At 38.5% G+C, this 20991-nt stretch overlaps 1 protein-coding gene across 8 annotated transcripts in view; it reads right to left on the minus strand.

Annotated features, from left to right (window-relative positions):
* The window catches only part of Utrn (utrophin), a 555367-nt gene that overhangs the window by 89719 nt on the left and 444657 nt on the right, over positions 1-20991 (minus strand). For all 8 annotated transcript variants that reach the window (XM_045158274.1, XM_045158275.1, XM_045158277.1 and 5 more), the window contains 4 exons: positions 17280-17548; positions 10568-10714; positions 6788-6866; positions 3412-3472 (listed from right to left, as the gene is read on the minus strand). In XM_045158274.1, coding sequence (XP_045014209.1) covers positions 3412-3472; positions 6788-6866; positions 10568-10714; positions 17280-17548 — 556 coding nt within the window. The remainder of the gene's footprint in view (positions 1-3411; positions 3473-6787; positions 6867-10567; positions 10715-17279; positions 17549-20991) is intronic.

Here is a 20991-nt window from a genome sequence, read left to right on the forward strand (position 1 = left end):
AAGTCTTTTCATCTGTCATTTATTTGATTATTAATTTACTTGGGGATTAAACTGTTTTCATGCCACTCTTCATGTGGAGTACTTACTGGTGTTTATTTTTTTTTCTTTCCTTTAACTCTACTTCCCGTTTGATGTTCCTTTTCTTAGTGGGAGTAAGAAAGTATATAGAATTGTGCATCAGAGGAAAAAAATAAGAGATTCTGATTGAGTTTTCCAAAAACAGGAAAGTTTAATTAAAAAATGTGAATGCCTTAAAAGACATTTAACACAAACACTATATGTACTTAAGAAACATCAGTCAGCTAGCTGGGCATGGTGGCACATACCTTTGATCCCAGCACTTGGGGCCACCCTGAGACTACATAGTGAAGTCCAGCTCAGCCTGGGCTAGAGTGAGACCCTACCTCAAAATACCAAAAAAAAAAAAAAAAGAAGAAGAAGAAGAAGAAGAAGAAGAAGAAGAAGAAGAAGAAGGAAACACCAGTCGTTTTACTAAGGACATAGAAGATATTTTGGGATGCTTTACTCATGAAGAGAATCACGGAAAATACTGGTCATCAAAGTTCCATATATTTTACATGATGGTTTTGTTTAGCCAATAAGATACTAAAGACTTTGACTCTGTGAACTTCTCCATATGAACTTATATTCTGAGCAAAACAAATGCCTACCAGATGCTACTAAAATGATAAACGTTATTAGCTAGAGAAATTTTGACTCCATCTACGTAATGCTTAGTTATACATAACTGATGTGAACATACAGGCATTCCTTTAAAAATTTTTTTAAACACATTTATTTATTTATGAGAAACAGATTGAGAAAAAGAGGCAGAGAGTGATCATGGGCACATGAGGGCCTCCTGCTACTGCACATGAACTCCAGATGAATGTGCCACTTAGTGCATCTGGCTTTACGTAGGCACTGGAGAACTGAACCAGGGTCGTCAGGCTTTCTCTCCAATCTCCAGGAATAGCAGTGTCAAAACGAATGATGCTTAAATGTCCCAAATCAATCAGAAAAATTACTGTATAACTATAGTATGCAATCTCACATTGTAAAAATATGATTGGGAAGAAATTTAGTATTTTTTAATCTAGTGCAAATAAAAATCTACTTTCTTAGGCCCAGTTTGTATTTTTTTTTTTTAATCAGATTACAGAGGACTCGGGGCCAGTGCCACCAACTAATTAATCTTCTTAGACTTTGAGATTCTGAACAGGGTGTGTACTAGTTTTCTAAGGCTGCCGCAGGGAAGCCACCATGGGCAACACCCGAGCATGGCCAAGCCGGGTTCCTCTAGGAGGCGCTGCGAGCCCCTCCCCCAATCTCTACCCTGGGCAGTTCTGAGAACTGTCCACATCCCCAGGACCATGATCTTCCTCCTTCGTCTTCACAACCCAGTAGTGGGGTGCCTGGGGGTCTTTCGCACAGCCTGACCGCCCCCCCCCCCCCGCAGGCCTCTTCCAGAGCTCTTCTGATATACTGGCTCTCTCAGGACAGTTTCCCCAGGGTAACTTCTCACCTTGCTTCTCCCTGGAAAGGCCACCTAACATATTCATGGCTTCGGGATATCAGTGTTGGCATTTCTGAAGAGATAGAGCTGTTCTGCTCCAGATTTATATCTGAATCCATACTGTGTTCAGTTCAACTCACCATTCACCCCCCCAGAATTAAAGTGCTCCAATAGTATTAATATTCTTATAAGCTTGAAATAAAAACACACATGAAAATGCTTTGAATTTGAAGTAGACGATCACATCTGCTTTCAGTAAGTACCTCCCAATTGGTCCAGCCTCTGACTTCTTTCTATAAGTGCTTGTAGGAACAGGACACCATTAACTGGTCTGGTGCCTTGTTTTTTATTTCATCACAAATCACTATACTGTACACTGAACATGAAAGACATCTTAAATACTCATAAAACAGTGTAACATATATTGCATATTATATGTTTTATGGATTATATGCTTTATATATGATGAGGACAAAAGTTTTGCTCTTTTAAATATTTTTGTTTATTTACATTTGTGGATGAGCATGCATATCAGCATATTTTTTCATTGTAAGCAAATGCCATATACATGGACCAGTTATTGTGTGTGACTTTATGTGGGTACTGGGGAATTGAACCCAGGCTGGCAGCCTTTGTGAGCAAGCATCTTTAACCCATGAGCCATTTCCTCAGCCCTGATAGTTTTGTTTTTATTCTATTTTTGTTTTTACTATATGAAAATATGCATATGAAAGTATTACTTTTTTTAGTACTGACTTCACCTACAAGCTTTTAGCAAAGAAGACTAAAAGAGTAAATTGTCTCAGGATTAGAACAGAGTTTTAGAGAGACCACACCGGGTTTTAGGAGATGGCTTAGTGGTTCAGGAACTTGCCTGAAAAGCCTAAGGAGCAAGATTTGATTCCCCAGTACCCACATAAAGCCAAATGCAAAACATGGTGCATATGTCTGGAGTTTGTCTGCAATAGTGAGAGACCATGGTGCATCCATTCTCTCTATCTACTTCTTTCTCTCTCTCTCAAATAAATAAATAGATAGCATATTTTTAAAAAGATGGACTAGAGAGATAGCTTAACAGTTAAGGTGCTTGCCTGTGAAGCCTAAGGACCCATGTTCAACTGTCTAGGTCCTACATAAGCCAGACACACAACGTGATGCAAGTATGCAAGGTCACAGATGTGCAAGATGGCACATGTGTCTGCAGTATGACTGCAGTGATTGGAGGCCCTAGCACACCAATTCTCTCTCTCTCACACACACACACACACATTTAAAAAAAAAAAAAGAAAAACAAAAAGAATGATCCAAAAAAATGCTTGGCACTGAGGTCTTTACTCAGTGGCTTGAGGTCACACGGCTGTCACCTGGTAATATGTATGCATTCCAGCTTTGCAAGACATAAAGCAGGGTCAGCTACCACTCATCCTGGTGCCACACTATGAATCAATGGCTGTTCTAGTTCACTCACCCTTCCAGGGATAAAAGCACTTTACCTCTCTCCTGCGGCAATCTGTAGATCAAGCCTAGGATCAGGCAAATCCAACTAAGATGCTGTGGAAACTATGTAATGTTTATAGAATGTAACTTTGGAACGAGTATGCAGAAAAAAAGAAGACAGGGGGTCAATGAGGTTGTGAGAGTCTTAATATACCAAAACCGACGGTGATCCTAAACTGAAAACTCAAATCAATTTCCCTACAACAAAGACAACCTAACATGTATGTTTGGTATATTTGACAGTGAATTGTTCTAGATAACATAATAAATGGTACAGCCATTTTCCCAGATAATAGGACTGAGTTCTCTTTTTTTAAAGTAACAGGGGTGGGAGTATTCTTAAGCTATCAGTAAAATATTTTCTTCAGTATCCTAAAGAAGAATTGAAATCAACTTACTTGATATAATAGGGCACTTTATTGTGTGAAATGGATCTTTGCCATGGCATCTGGACCGAAGCTGAAGAAACAAAGGGAGATTATTGGAAATACTGGCAATATGAAAGTCTTAATGCAAAACAACTAAATGCAGTTTATAGCTAATCTGGAGAAAGCTGCTGCTCTGGTTTTTGAGCTGGATTCCTGTAAACGTGCATGAACTGCACTAGGCTAAACAGAGTGGCTTTAGAGGCTTATGTTAGGTGAAGAAGGAAACATGATCCAATTTCAATGTCCATTCCAACTGAACCAGTTGGCAGATGTATTTTTTGCTTTGTTTTTATTAGGCAGAGACTCACTTCTAGACCTGGCTGACCTGGAACTCACTCTGTGGCTCAGGCTGTCTTCAGATTCACAGTTAACTTCCTACTTCAGCCACCTAGGTGCTGGGATTGAAGGTGTGAGCCACCACATCCAGTGAAACATACTTTTAAGATCAGGTTTTATTGTTTTTAACCACAACATAAAACTCAAGAGCCACAAGGAAACTGTACTCCATGTATAATTTGTGTCCAGATTTAAAAACTAGATTTCTCAAGACTGAATTTCTAAATCACTTAATAATATTCTTCATGGGAATAATTCACTTTGAATCATATTCACAGAAATAGTATTGAGTACAGATGACACAGAAACTTCATTATTTGAAATTATAAAAATAATTAAAATATAAACTACTGAAAGGGTGCTAAGAGCCAAGCCAATCATCCGCAGAGAATTCCAGATATGTAGTTTCATCTGAAATATGCAGGAAACAATTTTCTACTTTTGCAGTAAAAATTATTCCAATTGAGATTTTATGTTTTATTGAGATATCTATTTTCCAAAATTCCATTCATCTCTTGCTTACAAAATTATATTAGTGTTAAGCCAGTTATGGTAAGAGTTATTTAAGAAGAATATCCAGTGTGAATTCAGAGCTACAAGGAAATTTTACTACATAAACTAACAAATCAATGCAGACCCTCAAACAGTCAGGTGTCATGAGTGATTTTTTTTCTGAGTTTCACGCCAGATTGATATCTTACAAATATGTAACATTCTAAATTTTGCTATTCATTTTAAGTATAATTTTTACTTTAAACAGTAGCATGGTTAACATGCTAAAGTTCCACTTGCTAAAAGAAGAAAAATACAAAGAGATAAAGTAACTTCTCCAAAGTGATACCTACCAAATAAATGGCATAGTTCAGATGTGACCTTGGTTCTTCTGAATACTTCAACAAGTTTTCTACTCCACTATGCAAGCACTCTTACTTATTTTTTCCTAACCATATCCATAAAAGTTGAAAAAAAAAAAAGGAGGGGAAGGGAAAAAAATGGAGAAACTAGAAATATTAAATTTCTCATTAGAGCCAACCTCATTGTTTCGGTGTTGGCGCCAGGCTAATAGGTCAGTTTTTATTGTATGCCTGACTAAACAGGCTTCTTTAAAACCATGGCTAAACTCCAAAGAATCAAGCCAAAGATTATAAGTAGAAAAGGAGATAATTATTACATTGTTAATTAGAATTTTGCTTACACTTCACTCTTCTCCATTAATTTTAATAGTTGTTTGGATTACAATAAATATCTTTCTTGGACTTTTAGGGCTAGGTAATAGAAAGGCCATGGGCTTGAGCATCTCAAAATGTGCACCAATAAATGTCAAAAATCTTTCTTTCTTTTTTCCTTCCTTCTTTTCTTTTCCTTCCTCCCTTCCTTTCTCTCTTTCTTTCAGTTTTTAGAGAGAACAAGAGAGAGAGAAAGAGAGAGAAAATTGGCACACCAGGCCCTCAGCCACTGAAATTGAATTCCAGATGCTTGTGCCACCTAGTGAGCATGTGCGACTTTGCACTTGCCTCACCTTTGTGTGTCTGGCTTACATGGGATCTGGAGAGCTGAACATAGGTCCTTAGGCTTCACAGGCAAGCACCTTAGCCACTAAGCCATCTCTCCAGCCCAACGCTTCATTTTTTAAAGAACATGAACTTGATGTCTGTGAGAGGCTTCTAGATAAAAAGGTAGAGCTTCATCCATATTCACAGATAACTGATCTTTAGAACTTTGAAGAGAGCCTCAATTGTTTTGTAAGTTGTGCTTTAATTTGGTCTTAAAATTAAATTTATAAAGTCGGGAGTACATAATACCTAATGGGTATACTTAACATTAATGACATCTAAATGTTGATAATGCATCTCACCCACTAGACATTATTACAGGAAGGACTGTACATGGTTCAAAGAATGATGACCCTAAAGATTGGTTTTGGGAAACTGCACATGAAGGGTGTGTTTGGGAGCAGGAAATGACTAATTCAAGGCTTCTTAAATCTGTGAAAGAATGTGCTGTCCCTTTGATTCAGGTACAGCAGTTCTGTCAACAGTGACAAAAAGATTAAGCGAAAAATCCAAAGAGAATCAATTTACTCAGGAAATACAGTGCTAGACTTCAACCTTCTCATATGGTTATAGATACAACATAGTTGTCATGATTAAAAAATGTGCTTTACTTTGTTTGAAACTTTAAATTGAATTAAATTAAACAAATTGCTTGCTTATATATATTTGCCAAAGGAAATGAAAGGGAAAATTAATATTTATTGAAATTATGTGTGCCAAGAACTGGGCTTGGGGCTTTGTGTAACTTGATATTCTTTTATGTTTAATTCTCAAGGTAATCAGAGGAAACAGATATGTAAAGACCAAGAAATTAACTTTCAAAAATTCATAGGTCTGCTAAACGAATTAATATTTGTTTTGAATCTGGGAGATTCTACATTGTTTAATATCTTTTAATAGTGAATAATAAATTAAATGGAAGGTGAAAATATTTCCATAAGATCTCACAAAGTGTACATAAAGTTAAAAATTCCATTTGGAGGATATTTCATTAAAGTCTCCAGACATGAAATACTCAACCTGTATTATCTGTCCACAAGAAGCTTAAGTTTGACAACAGTGTGCCTAACTAACCAAGTTTTTCTTACTTAAGGATTTAATGGAGAGCTAGTTTTCTCTAAAGCTTAATGTGAATTTTAAATAAATAAGTACTTTTGTGGGGAAAAATTAGTTTGAAAACTTAAAATATAAACATTACTTTTTGAAAAAGTTTCTAACCTTTGTAATGACAATGCAAAGATATACTATATTATGCTTAAATGAAAAAAAAACATGCTCAAAGACAAATTCATTTTTATCTTCATAGACCAAATGTTACATTATAACCAATAAACATTTTATTAGTGTTGATCTCTTTTCTTATATGTGACTCTCATAGTGATACCAAACAATATGAAAATGAGAGGATGTGCTAATTCATTCATTTAATGAGCTCAGTCAAGTTTATTGGTACTTACTAGACAGGAAGTGTTGAGAAGATGGTCCAAAATCTCTGTGGGCTTCCTGAAGATGTTTAAGGCGATCATCCACAGAAACCTGAAAACAAGCACAAGACACAAATGACTGGATTTCAAGGTGATGATGTTCATAATCTCCAGAGGATGTCACTGCCCAAGATATTGATTCTTGCTTGTATACACTCCTGGTCTGTTTCTGAGTGTTTCATATTTCTTTCAGAGTAGAACTATCAAATTCAATTCTGACATCAGTTAACGGGAAACAAGGGCTGGAGGTGCAGCACCGTTGGTAAAGAGCTTGCCTGGCATTCACAAGGCCTGGGTTCCATTCACAGTGCCCCATAAACTGGACATAAACCAGGCATGATGGCAAATGCCTGTGATTCCAGCATGCACTGGGTAGAAGGAGTTCAAGGTCTACATAGTGAGAGGTCAAGGCTTGTCTGGGCTATGTGAGACGATCACTAAAAAGCAGTAGATAATGCTAGGTGCATTTATGTGAAATAACTCTAAATCTACATAATAAACATCCTGGCTAAATATGATTATGGTGGTAATTTTATAGAGGAAGAAACTGAGACCAAAAGGGTACCCAGAACAACACTAGTACTCATACCCTGACCATCTAGTGTCAGCATCTGAACCCCCAAATTGCTCCACTACACTTTCTCTCAGGCTGACGCTTGCTGCTTCAAACGCACCTCAGATCAAGATATGCTTGTTAAGTCAGTGGCTTCTTATCCCTCTTTTGTAAGGAAGATGGGAAAAAGTGGTATACAAAACACATAAAACACAAAGTTTAGAATATTCCAAGGTTGTGGGGAGGAGGGAGGGTATTACCATAGGATATTTTTTATAATCATGGAAAATGTTAATAAAAATTGTGAAAAGAAAAAACAAGAATATTCCAAAGGAAAAAAATGCAGATGGACAGATAAGTAGCCTATCAGATAGATAAATAGGCAAACAATACATAAAAGGATGATAGGCAATAAATTAAAGATGGATGGATGGGTAGATAGAGAGAGAGAGAGAGAGAGAGAGATGACTGATAGATAGATGATAGATGATTGAGATAGATAGATGATAGATAGATAGATAGATAGATAGATAGATAGATAGATAGATAGATAGATAGACAGATGGATGGGTGGTGATGATAGATGAAAGAAATGCATACAGATACATGGTGGTAGATACATGATAAAGGAATGAATAGACAGATAATAGAATGACAGATTAATGAACAAATGAAATGAAAGAAAATAGAGTGGAAAGACAAGTGAATATAGAATGTCTTCTGCCTTCTGTGCATGTCTGCATCGGATGGCCTCTCCCAGGAGAAATCAGAGCTCTCTGGTCTTCCCTGTTAGGGCTGACCTGCATATCCCAGCGTTCGTCGGTACAGCCCTGTCCTCTGTATCTGCCTGGACGTATTCCACAGTGAATGCACATGACACAAGTGTGAAGCTTTTTTACGTGGAGAAGTTAAATACACAACAACAGAGCTACTGACATTTCCATCCCCGTTTCCCTGGTCTTTCTTTATGCAGTGCTCAAGAGCCATTCATCCAGTTTGACAATCTTATTTTCAGCTGCCTATAAATGAAACCTGTTTGTGTTTGGCTCACAGGGTAGCTCAGATGTCTCCTGGTAAGCTACTTAAATTATATTCAAATATACTTGATTCATTGAGACAAACAATCCAAATGCCATACTTTAAGAGAAAAGAAGTTTTTCCTCAAATTTAACAGCATTGCCTACTACCTTAGATGAGTCTTTAATCTGTGACTAATATTGGGAGTTCTAGAAGTTACTGGAATCAAAGATAAGGATGAGAGAATGCAGGCTGTCTTCCAAATTCAACATGTTCTCTGACTCCTAGCCTTTGGAGATGGTGAAAACAGAAATAAAGTGGAAATTAAAAGCAAGATAGACCACAGGAATCTTCACAAGAATAAAAGAAAAGATAATGACATAGGGAAGTGGAGCAGCAGAATAAAAAAGATTAAAGGTCAAACGTTCCTCTGAGCACTTATAAATTTAATGCTAGTCCTAGATTATTAACACTCTTAGCAATTGAAGGAAAGACTGACAAGTATTATACATGCATTTCTTGTATCTTCTATTTCCTTAAGAAAAGATGATCTGTTGGACATTTTGATGCCTGTATTAGCATAGGAAGGAGAGGAGGGGGACATGGCTCAGTCAGTACAGTGCTGGTATTGTAAGCATGAGGACCTGAATTTGATTCCCCATGTCCACGTAAATATTCCAGGCATAGTAGTGCTCATCTGAAATCTCAGCATTGGGGAGCCAAAGATAAGAGGCTCCTTGGAGGATCTCTGGGGCTCCCTGGAAGCTCTCTGGGGCTCACTGGAGGCTCTATGGGACTCAGTGGTCAGCTTCAGACTAACTAGGAAGCTCCAGGCCTATGAGAGACCCCATCTCAAAAGAAGGTGAACCATGTTCCTAAGGATGACAGCTGAGATTATCCTCTAGCCTCCACACATATGTGCACGTGTGTCCACCCCAAAACACAGACATACATAATAAAGGAAATGTACTACATCTTAAAATATACTTTTTTGAATCAAATAGTTTGTACTTTAAAAGAATTAATTTTATCTACTTATTTATATGAGAGACAGAGAGAGGGAGAGAGAGAGAATAGGTGTGTCAGAGCCTTCAGCCACTGCAAAAGAACTCCAGATGCATGCACCACCATGTGCATCCAAGCCTTGGTCCTCAGGCTTCTCAAGATAGTGCCTTAACTGCTAAGCCACCTCTCTTGCCCAGTTTGAATTTTTTAATAAGATTATATGATTGCTATATTGCATGGCTGTATTATTAAATATCATATTTAGGACCTTACTATAGAAAAAAATTATAGTCACTTTTTTTTCAATCTACTAATTTTCAGGGGGAAAGTATGATTGGTATGATCCTAGCAACTGGTCACTGAATGTGACACAGACCGGGCCACAAATCCTTGGTAAGCATGGACAGTGGCTTGCAAATGCTCATACCTAAGAACATTCATGAGACTTGAGTTTGGTTTGGCTCTGGAATGTGCAAGAAAGATCTGTACTAGAGCCATTTAAACAACTAACTGTCTTAGGGCAGTTTAGTTCTAATGTTTAAGGTATAAATAATTGTGTGATCTGGGAAGACCAAGCAAATCCAAAGAACAATATATCTGAAGAAAAAGAATGGAACTTTCTAAATTTTTCAAAAGGAAAACATATGTAATGAAGGGGCTAATGAGATGACTTACCAGAGGTTCAATTCCCAACTGCACATAAGCCAGAGACAAAGGGGGCACATGTGTCTGGAGTCTGTCTGCAGTGGCTGAAGGCCCTGGAACACCCATTTTCTCTCTCTCTTTCTCATATAAGTAAATAAACAAATGAAATTTATATTAAGAAAACTAATGAAGGTAACAGAAGAAGAATGATTCCTTTATGAGTTATTGTGGGAAATGTTTCTGTGACCTACTGCACGTTAAAAGTACCATGACTCATTTGATTTTAGGCAATGCTGGATAAGTACATGAAAGGTACGTTAAAAATTACGCAAAAATCTATACTGTGCATAAATGAGGCCCTTGGGTTCATAAGGCTGAAACACAATGCCTGATACCACAGCTTGCTAAATTCATTATCCAATACCTTCATTAAAGACCGAGAAAATGATAGATAGCAGGTGGGGATAAAAGAAAGATGGGCCTTAAAGACTAATTGATGGGGGAGCCTGCTTTATGAGGGGCTAAGATGGTACCTGCAAAAGTTTCCATCGCATATTGAGGTCATCAAGCTGGCGGGACATCTTCAGAGATGGATGCAGGTCAAGCGGAGACAGCTGACTGGACAAGTCATTCACTGTTTTCACTTTTAACTGGATTGGTGCAATTTCTTCTCTAAATGCCTGGAAGAAAACAGACAAAAAAATCAGTTCATCAGAGAAGCCGATCTCTAAAGCCAGCACCATCGCCTTTCTGTCAAACACTAAGGAGTTTCTGACCACCTACCAAGCCATCAACTGGAGTCGCCCCCACTCAACAGTGCTTGACTTGACCAAGTCTTTAGAAACCTGGATGGCCAGCCAGAAAGTAGACATATACATGCAGAGAGAGAGAAATTATAATAATACACGCTCACTGAAATGAATATGTCTTTCCTTCACAGTCCTCATTATATGCAAATTAGTTTTCAAAAAAATTGCTGTATTTTTCATATTACTGCTTTCTACCCTTGATTCTACCTTTAATTTTTTAATTCTCGCCCTTTTTTCTTTTATTTTTTTCCTGAGGTAAGGTCTCACTTGAGATCAGGCTGACCTGGAATTCACAACGTAGACCCAGAGTGGCCTTGATCTTTCAGCAATCCTCCTACCTCTGCCTCCAGAGTGCTGAGATTAAAGGCAAGTGCCACCACACCACACACTTAAAATCAAGTTAGAAGGAGGCTAGGATAGCCATCTTTCCTCACAAACAGAATAATGAGAACAGTACATTTTGACCTTTCGCCATAGCCATTTCCTTTACTCCAAAAAAGTCTAGATTCTCTGCATTCTTTAAACGAGTCTGCTTGGCCCCGAACCCTTAGGGGCTTTCCCTCTGAAGCCTTGGCTGGAGGCCCACTTTTTGCTAACGTCTTGGGACACTATCTCTGGTTTCTCCAACCCAAGCAGCTCCTTCACTCAACACACATCAAACACCCAAAGGAAAAGCAATGGCAGGGCTGTTCTGATCGTTTTGAGCCATTCCAAACCAGTAGCTCTGTATTCAGATATCAGTGCCCATCAGGGCACTTAACGTTTCTATCATGAGTATCCATCTTCTTCCTGTCCCTGTGGAGAACAGAAGATTGTTGAGAACAGAGTTCCCCCTGAGGTTTGTGATGAAAGAGGGACAGAATTCACTTCTATGGACAATGGGCCACAATGATCATGTATAAGGCAGTACAGAATGCTAACAAAAGTTGGGATGCTTAGAGAGAAGTGTGCATTTTTGAGTGGTTAATATGTTAAAAAATTATATCCAATCATGTGCCAAACTCAACTCACAGGTATTACAAACATCTCATTAACAGTAACCCTCAGGTTTCCACATTTCTCCCTTTGAAATAAGAAACAGCTGGTGAGTTCACATAGCACATAGTGTGAGACACATGTATAGTTTAAGCAAAAAAGTGTCGGCATGATACCATGCCTTACATGCACAGTGGATTACAGTTAATATAGAAGTGCAGGACAGAGGGAAGACTTGGTTAGGGCAGAGAAAAAGAACCACTTAGCTGGGCATGGTAGCGCACGCCTTTAATCCCAGCACTTGGGAGGCAGAGGTAGGAGGATGGCCATGATTTCGAGGCCACCCTGAGATTACAGAGTTAATTCCAGGTCAGCCTGGACCAGAGTGAGACCCTACCTTGAAAAAAAGAATCGCTTAGTCTGGGTACTCGAGGGGTTTGGTTCCCTCACATTCAATGTTGGATAAAGAAATCTAGAACCCAAATATTTTAAGGTCGCTAACCATGATTTTAACTTTGCTTATTTCTATTCCCCTTCATGTTTACAAACCAAGACTGGAGAAATAGAACCAAGTTTTAAAATCAGTTTCTTTTTTGTTCTTAGGAATTGAAAACTGAAACAAAAATACAAGAAAAGTGGTCATAAATTTTCTAGTTTTATAATTTTAAATAATATGCAGTTTTATTTCAAAAGATGGTAAGAGGTTTTAATTTTAATTAGATGATTAACTTTGAGGCATGTTTTTGTAAAATCTTGAAGAACAAAAGGATTTACATTTTTCCTCCATAAAATGATGTTTTTCTCTTACAACATTAAAAGAACTCCGACATGCAAGGTCTTTGGAGCTTTGTATTCATGTTTATGGTCAGGTGTTTTAGGGCAAGTTTATCTTTTGCCTTCTAAGAGCTTTCAAATTAAGGGGCTTGAAATAAAGCAAGTTTTAAATGGTTTCAGAACTTCCATGTGCTCCAGTATAAAGAACCAATTCATCATGTTTTGACTGCACCTTTCTATGAGAGAATAAGAGTCTATGTGGCCCTCGTTGCTATAAAAACAGAAACATCTGCCAGTTTCAAAGGTGCAAGTTAACTGTTGGCAGGTGTGAATCTCAAGCCTGTCTTGTGCCAGAAGGTGTGTATTCTACAAATAGATGATAAGGGCTAATTTTAGGAATTGAAACTATGTGATTACCCACAAAGACTTGATTTACTCCTGTTTTGATAGATTTAATAATAACTAACAGTATTCTTTACTTAAATTACCTTATTATGGCTTCAATAGGACTTGGAGTATACTTTTAGGGCTCATGTAAACCATCCCAGATCTTGAATTTATTTTAGCTGGCCTAATGATATTTGGGTTTTAACTGTTTTCCTAATAAAATGTTAAAATATCTCATTCTACAGTTTATTCCTTCCAATTAGAATATTAATTGTATTTTTCCAGGTTTCTACCTATGTAGCTTTGGGGAAGAGAATTTACATGAAAAAGTGGATAAGTTTCTTAATCATATGAGAATAATGCCTCCCAAACTTTTTGATAATATCTCCAGATATAATTTTTCATTTTCTGCCAACACTAATTCACCTGAAGTATAACTTAATATTTTCAAATGTGTAACTTCTTGCTCAAGCCTAGAGGCATTTTTGCTATCCTAAAGACATTTTGTATTCACTGACTAAAATATTTTCAGTGTTTAATAGTATCTATTAAGCTAGACTTGGTGGCATAGGCCTGTAAGCCCAGCTATTGTTGAACTTGAAGCAGAAGGATGGCACATTTAAGGCTTGTTTTGGCTATAGAATGAGCCCAAGGCCAGCATGAACAGGTTACTATGATGCTATCTCAAAGTAAAAAATAAAAAGGGGGTAGGGATGTAGCTCAGGGGCAGAGCATTTGCCTAGAATGTCCAATATTCTCCTTAATAAAACAAAAAAAAACATTAAAATATAAAATGTTGGCAATTTTCAAAGAAGCTGTACTAATAGCTGTGTTTCCTATAGATTATTTGAAATTGATATTCATTCATGGAAATATTTTTTAGGAAACTAAGGTTGTAGGAGGAGGCCTAATTTAATCATAAGCTAGCTGGAAACTTATATATATATATATCTACATTAAAAATGGCAAACTCAGGCTGGAGAGATGGCTTAGTGGTTAAGCGCTTGCCTGTGAAGCCTAAGGACCCCGGTTCGAGGCTCGGTTCCCCAGGTCCCACGTTAGCCAGATGAACAAGGGGGCGCACGCGTCTGGAGTTCGTTTGCAGAGGCTGGAAGCCCTGGCGTGCCCATTCTCTCTCTCTCCCTCTCTCTGTCTTTCTCTCTGTGTCTGTCGCTCTCAAATAAATAAATAAAAAATGAACAAAAAATATTTTTTAAAAAATGGCAAACTCCAATACTCTGTGATTCATTAATTTTCTTTTTGTATTACGACAAAAGTTGTATGGATTTATCATATGTTAGTATCATTATTTCTCTCCTCTCTGCCCCCATTCCACTGAGGGCCCTCCTTAGTGGGTTTACTGGTATTCCCCCTAGATTTGCAGATTATGAGATATGTAATACATTTTTAAGTTAAAATTTAATATTTAGCCTATATGGCTTTAATTTCAAGAAACTGATCAGGATTATTTTTAACTGCATTAGTGTGAAAGAGATCTTTACAATGAAAGAGAAGAATTTTAAAAAAAATCATTAAAACTCTGCTGCTTGCTGTGGGGGTTTGAGCAATTATCTTTCATTTTGTTAATTGGGAAATAACATCAATAGCATCACCACCACCTCCATCATCTTTGGGCTGGTGTTAGGATTAAAAGATATATAGGTTCTGGAGAGATGGCTTAGTGGTTAAGGTGCTTACCTGCAAAACCAAAGGACTCAGGTTCGATTCCCCAGTACCCACACAAAGCCAGATGAACAAGGTGGCCACATGCATCCTAGTTCATTTGCAGTGATTATAGGCCCTGACATGCCCATTCTCTCTATCCGCCTTTCTTTATCTTTCCCTTTCTCTCTCAAATTAATTAATTAATTAATTATTTTAAAAAGGGATACACATGGGTTAGAGAGATGTCTTGGCACTTTCTTGCAAAGCCTGCTAGTCCTGGTGTGATTCCCCAGTACCCACAAAAAGCCAGATGCACAAAGTGGTGCATGCATCTGGAGTTCATTTGCAGTAGCAAGGAGGTTGGTACACCTATACGTGTATGTATATACCTCTGTGTGTATGTATGTATATTTATGTTTGTATATCTCTCAAATAAAAATATTGAAAAAGAAATATACATACAAATTATCTAAGAAGAGTTCGGCAAAAAGAAAACCTCAATAAATGCTATTATTTTGATGTCTCTACATACATGTTTACTTAGGCAATTTGTCCAAGTCTTCAATTAATTTCCCAGATCTTCTTTGTCTTTTGCACATACCCACATGCACACAAGGGAAGAATGTTATCCCAGGTTTGTGAACAAAAGCAGTGCACCCACTGCTCACAGATATTATTGGACTCACCCCTTGCAGTATTTTACTGGCTTATGCTTTGACATGATTCATGACTACCAAATATGTAGCTTAGTAACTCTAGAGCTATAATTTGCATCTCTAATACTAACATCTCATTACATTTTTTTTTTCTGGAGATGTTCTATAATATGGGAAACCAAAGGAGTTTTATACTTTAATTTTGAGCAATTCCTTACTACAAACAGAAGTTATAGCTAAACTCACCATTCGCTAACATACCCAGGTAATAATATAAAACTTATAAATGAGAATTCCCACTAAAACAGTATAGTTTTTAGTAAACCTCTAAATCCAACTACCAGCTTCCAGGAGACAGAATATCAATGAACTTGTAGGCTATGCCACACGGGTATAATTCTACTAAATCTAGGATGTAGGAAAGATAATAAAACTCTTCAATGTCTTCAACAAATACATAAGACACCAGAGAAAAAAGGCATAAAGGAGACATCTAAAACAAATGTTTAGGGCTGGAGAGGTGGTTTAGTGCTTAAAATGCTTGCCTATGAAACCCAAGGACCCAGGTTCAACTCCCCATAAGCCAGATGCACATGGTGGCACCTGCTTCTGGAGTTCACTTGCAGTGCTAGAGGCCCTGGCATGCCTATTCTCTTTCTCTCTGTCTAATAGATAAATTGTGAAAATCAATGTTTAGAGATAGACAGCTAAGTAAAAACAAATAGGTGCTTAAAAAACAGGAGCCAGGGCTGGGGAAATGGCTTATCAGTTAAGACGATTGCCTGCGAAGCCTAAGGACCCTGGTTCAATTCCCCAGGACCTACGAAAGCCAGATGTACAAGGAGGCACATGTGTCTGGAGTTCATTTGCAGTGGCTGGAGGCCCTAGCATGCCCATTCTCTCTTTCTCTCTGCCTCTTCCTCTCTCGTTTTCTCTTTCTGTCTCTCTCAAATAAATAAATAAATAAAATATTTTAAAATAAATAGTAGATGGGCATGGTGGCACATGCCTTTAATCCCAGCACTGAGGAGGCAGAAATAGGAGGATTGCCATGAGTTCAAGGCCACTCTGAGACTACATAGTGATTTCCAGGTCAGCTTGTGCTACAGCAGAACTCTACCTTTAAGAAGAAAATAGTAATTTATCATAAAATAGAAAATTGCTCCCTTGTCCCAGATTCTAATAGCATCTCAGGGATGGATGAGGCTTCATGAGGAAATATAGTGTTTATTGTTAGACCTCTTGTGCAGCTAACCACACAGCTGCTGTGAGTTCATGAGTCAAGGAACATGTTATGTTTGGAAGACAGCATCCCACATTGTTCCTCCCTTTCCTACAGATCTTATATTCTTTCTGTCCCTCTTCATGATGTTCCTGGAGCCTAGGAGGAGGTAACATAGATGCATGATGAAGAAGTTTTAAGAGCTAGTTTATTGTATAATATATAACCCAAAATATGAGAGCCACAACTATAAATCATTACAAGGGATTATAATAAATCCAATACCTCTACAACCCTACCCGACTCAAATCAGGAGTCGTGACAGATGATTTCCAGATGTGCCTCACCCTCAGAAAGCACACCTTCCCAGGGACTTCGAAGCTGGTTTGATGATGATATCCTATCATTGTTAAGCACTACTGTTTTACTCGACTGTGTATCTCTAAACAATGTATATTGGGTCTTTAATTAATTTTTTTAATTAATTAATTTATTTATTTATTTGAGAGCGACAGACACAGAGAGAAAGACAGATAGAGGGAGAGAGAGAGAATGGGCGCGCCAGGGCTTCCAGCCTCTGCAAACGAACTCCAGACGCGTGCGCCCCCTTGTGCATCTGGCTAACGTGGGACTTGGGGAACTGAGCCTTGAACCAGGGTCCTTAGGCTTCACAGGCAAGCGCTTAACCGCTAAGCCATCTCTCCAGCCCTCTTTAATTAATTTTTAAGAAGTCACTGTCACAGGCAACAGTACTGACCATGGTTTTCTCGATGTGCTCCTGCAGAGAGTCGATGAGCAAGTCTCCCACGGGCTTCCAGCCGTTGCGCACGCCCTCGGCCTCCTTCATGTCTGCGTCCAGGTCATCCATAGCTCCCTGCAGGTCTCGGAGTCTCTCCAGAGCCTTGTCTACTTGCTTTTGCCAGTTGCTTGTCACAGCATTGAGACTCTCCCACTTCTCTTTGACTTCAGAAGACTGTTTGCGCATAGCTTTAGCAATCTTTTGGGCTCTCTCCTCGGGAGTCAATTCTGTGATTTAATAAAAAAAAAAAAAAAAAATAGAAGGCACAGAGTGGGCATCCGATCAATGCACATGCTTAGTCTCCAAGGGTGACTGTCACCTTCCAAAGGGTTATCCGGGTATACAGAGACTGAAATATAATAGTCAGGGAAAGAAAAAAAATTCTCCATATTTTCACCATCAATGCACAGCTCCAACTAAACATAAATTCAAAAGGAGAAAATGTTTACTTGGATCAATAAGTGGCCTTCTGTTGCAGTGCCTTCTGGATTTTAATATACTTGTAAACCTTGAAACGCAATAAGATAGCTCAAGAAATAAAACACCTTTTTTTTTTTTTCCAGAAGTTTGCTTATGTAAAACCCAAAGACAGTTTTTTTTTTTTAATTTCATTGTTCTCAAGAGAAATTAGAAGCATAATCAGCAGAGAAGAGTTGTAAGTTATGAAGAAAACCAATCAGAAAAAAACTTGTTGTGTTTCTAAAATTATGAGCTAAAAAATCACATGTCTTCGAAACTTCAGCAGCTCTAAGTCTGTTTGGGGGTTCATTTTTAATAAAGGGCATGTTCTGTAGCTGGGAGGAATAAACTGTTCACACTCATTTCAAAAAGGAAGATGCAAGATTTCAAGGACCATCCCTCTTCCACGTAACAGAGCAAGAGAACAGTCAGAGGGTCAGAAATAAAATCGGGTTTTTCCCAACAGAAAGGGCAGGCACAATGCAAGGCCAGACCACAGATCTGGAGTGGGAAGACTAACAAATCTAAAAATAAAAAAAAGAAAAATTAGATACAAACAGAAACCAAAGTCAAGTTCAAAACCAAGGGCCAGAAACTGCCACTGGGAGCGAACAAGACGAGGACAAAAGAATGTCATGGACACAGAGGAAGTTGCTTGCCACGCAGGTTACACAGATCTCTAACACAGCTGACCACACCTGGGGCCTCATCACCCCCATGCTCACGGACACTCTCTGTGCTATTTAGCTTGTCTGACTGTGTTATCCGCCACCACCACAGAAAATGGAGATGCGGGTGGGAAGCACACAGTCAGGGTTACGGATGAGCACCCTGAGCTGAAAACATCAGAAATGGAAACCGTTTACGTCTGACCTGCAAACATCAGAGCCTGACCGGGCCTACATTAAATGTGACCAGACACTTCTATGAGCCTGTCGTTAGGGAAAATGACTGAGCACAAGCTCACTTTACAACAAGGGGTCGAGTAAGTCTTGTAACGTATTGACTAGTGCGCTGAACAGCCGTAGGCCTAAACACCACTGGAAACTTGAAAAATTTCAAGCGGAAACAAATTTTAAGTCAGAGATTATCTATCTATATCCTTTGTCTTCCTCTATCACTCCTTTTGTAATAATCACATTAGTAATTTCAATTTCACCTCAAAATATTCCACATCATGGAGAAAATAGACTGAAGTTTTTTTTTTTGTTTAAATGATTTTATTTATTTATTTGAAAGAGAGGAAAAGGCAGACAGAGAGAGAGGGGGGATGAAAGGGAGAGAATGGGAGCGCCGGGGCATCCAGGTATCAGCAATCATACTCCAGACGCATGCACTACCTTGTGTGTCTGGCTTACATGGGTCTCGGAGAAATGAACCTGGGTCCTTTGGCTTTGCAGGCAAGTGCCTTAACTGCTAAGCTATCTCTCCAGCCCTAGACTGAAGTTTACCAGACTTCACTGAAAGGTAAACTTTCTTGTAAAATGAGTTAAAACAAATACTTCATCCGTGACATAGAGCTGTCTGCCTCTCTGTCTGTTACAAGTCCATTTAAAAGCAGTGGACCACATATGCTTGTCTATCTAAATTTCCAGAAAATTCCAGACACTGGTATTTAGACTGAAGAGCAGCTTAATGGCAACAGATCTCTGCATCTGAAGAGTCTATAGAGAGTTTAGATCTGTTAGTCTGGGCCATGCTACTGAACAATCCATTGGCAAGGGAATAGAAGGTGGGAAGAGGAAGCATGCACAACTGGTGAATCAGGTTCATATTCCAGCACAAAACCAGTAAGGAAATAAATGAGAGGCAGCTTCAAGAGACAGAGGCAAGAAGTTAGAGGAAAGTCCCAACACATGCAACACATTAGAACTACCAGGCTCCAGGTAGGGGGAGAGAACTCTCTGAATGTCATTAGAAAGGCAAACAAAATTAAATCCACATACCTCTAAGACATCTATAAAATGCTAAATATAACATTTACATCATATATTTCATGTAAATATAAAATGCTACGTGTGAGATGAAAACCTTATTCCTACCAGCCTTAGGAGACACGGAGGGGGTGATTTTTATGACAGAAACACCTGTGTCGGTTAATAAGTCACTGGGGTTTTTTCAAAAATATATTTAAGCACTTGTGGTTCACTAACTATTGTAAAAACAAAACGTTCTCCCCATTTCAGAATAGATGGCTTAACTGTGATAGTTTTCCTTTGGTAAAGTAAAAATTGCCTGAGTCAGTCATGAAATAACCCTGCATAGAGGGACACACGGCTTCTCTGTACTGTGACAAAACACCTCACACTGGCTGACATGTTGGTCTTCACTTGATGTAAGATGGTTTGTAGCTTTTATCATATACTTTCCTCCCAAGCACTACACAAAAGACAAGCAAACCCCATCTGTTTGCCAGAGAGGAAAGTTCTCCACTGAGAACTTCTGAGTCAAAATAAAAGTCCACCGGACTGCAGCAACAGACCACGCATGTGGTCAGCCAAGATCGGAGCGGCACACAAAATGAACCCTAAACTTTCCAGAATGTCTATAAAGTGTGTAAAAAGAAGATACATGTGAGATAACGAGTATGGGCAATTTGGGGTGAAAACAATAGAAAAACAAACTAAAACTTCAAAAAGAGAGAGAAAGAAGAAAACACAAGGAAACGACTCATTGTTTTAAAACAAAAATCTACTCACTGGAAAAGTCCAAGCACAAATGTTCCTTCAACGTTTCTAAATATTCTGTGGTCAGTTCTAAAGCTGAACCTTAGTGTTCTATCAGACACCATGCTGGGAGTTGGTCATTTTCTAAAACCCAGAGGCAGAGAGGCAAAGGGTACTGATTTAATAGGTCAAGGTAAGGATGGATGGATGGATGGATGGCTAACTCTCCAAGTGGGTCCCATATGTCCAAAGGACTGAACACTAGTCTTGTGGAATATATATTGATGTCCTGCAGCAGGAGCTCATGGGGCATTTTCATCCTACTGGGTTGTGTCAACCCTTACACAAAGCACAACCACTAAGCACAGGAGACCAGGAAGCAAACAGCTCAGGAAAAAGAGGGGCGTCTAATTTGCATTTGAAAGCCAGTTATAGAGGCTGAAGCTACAGACAGAGGAAACAGCAGGATAAGGCCAAAAAACTTTGTTGACAATTCTGAGACCAGCTTTTCCTGGGTTACTTTCTTTTTAATTGACTATTTATAC

Source organism: Jaculus jaculus, chromosome 9 (assembly GCF_020740685.1).
Source record: "Jaculus jaculus isolate mJacJac1 chromosome 9, mJacJac1.mat.Y.cur, whole genome shotgun sequence".
Lineage (NCBI taxonomy): Eukaryota > Metazoa > Chordata > Mammalia > Rodentia > Dipodidae > Jaculus > Jaculus jaculus.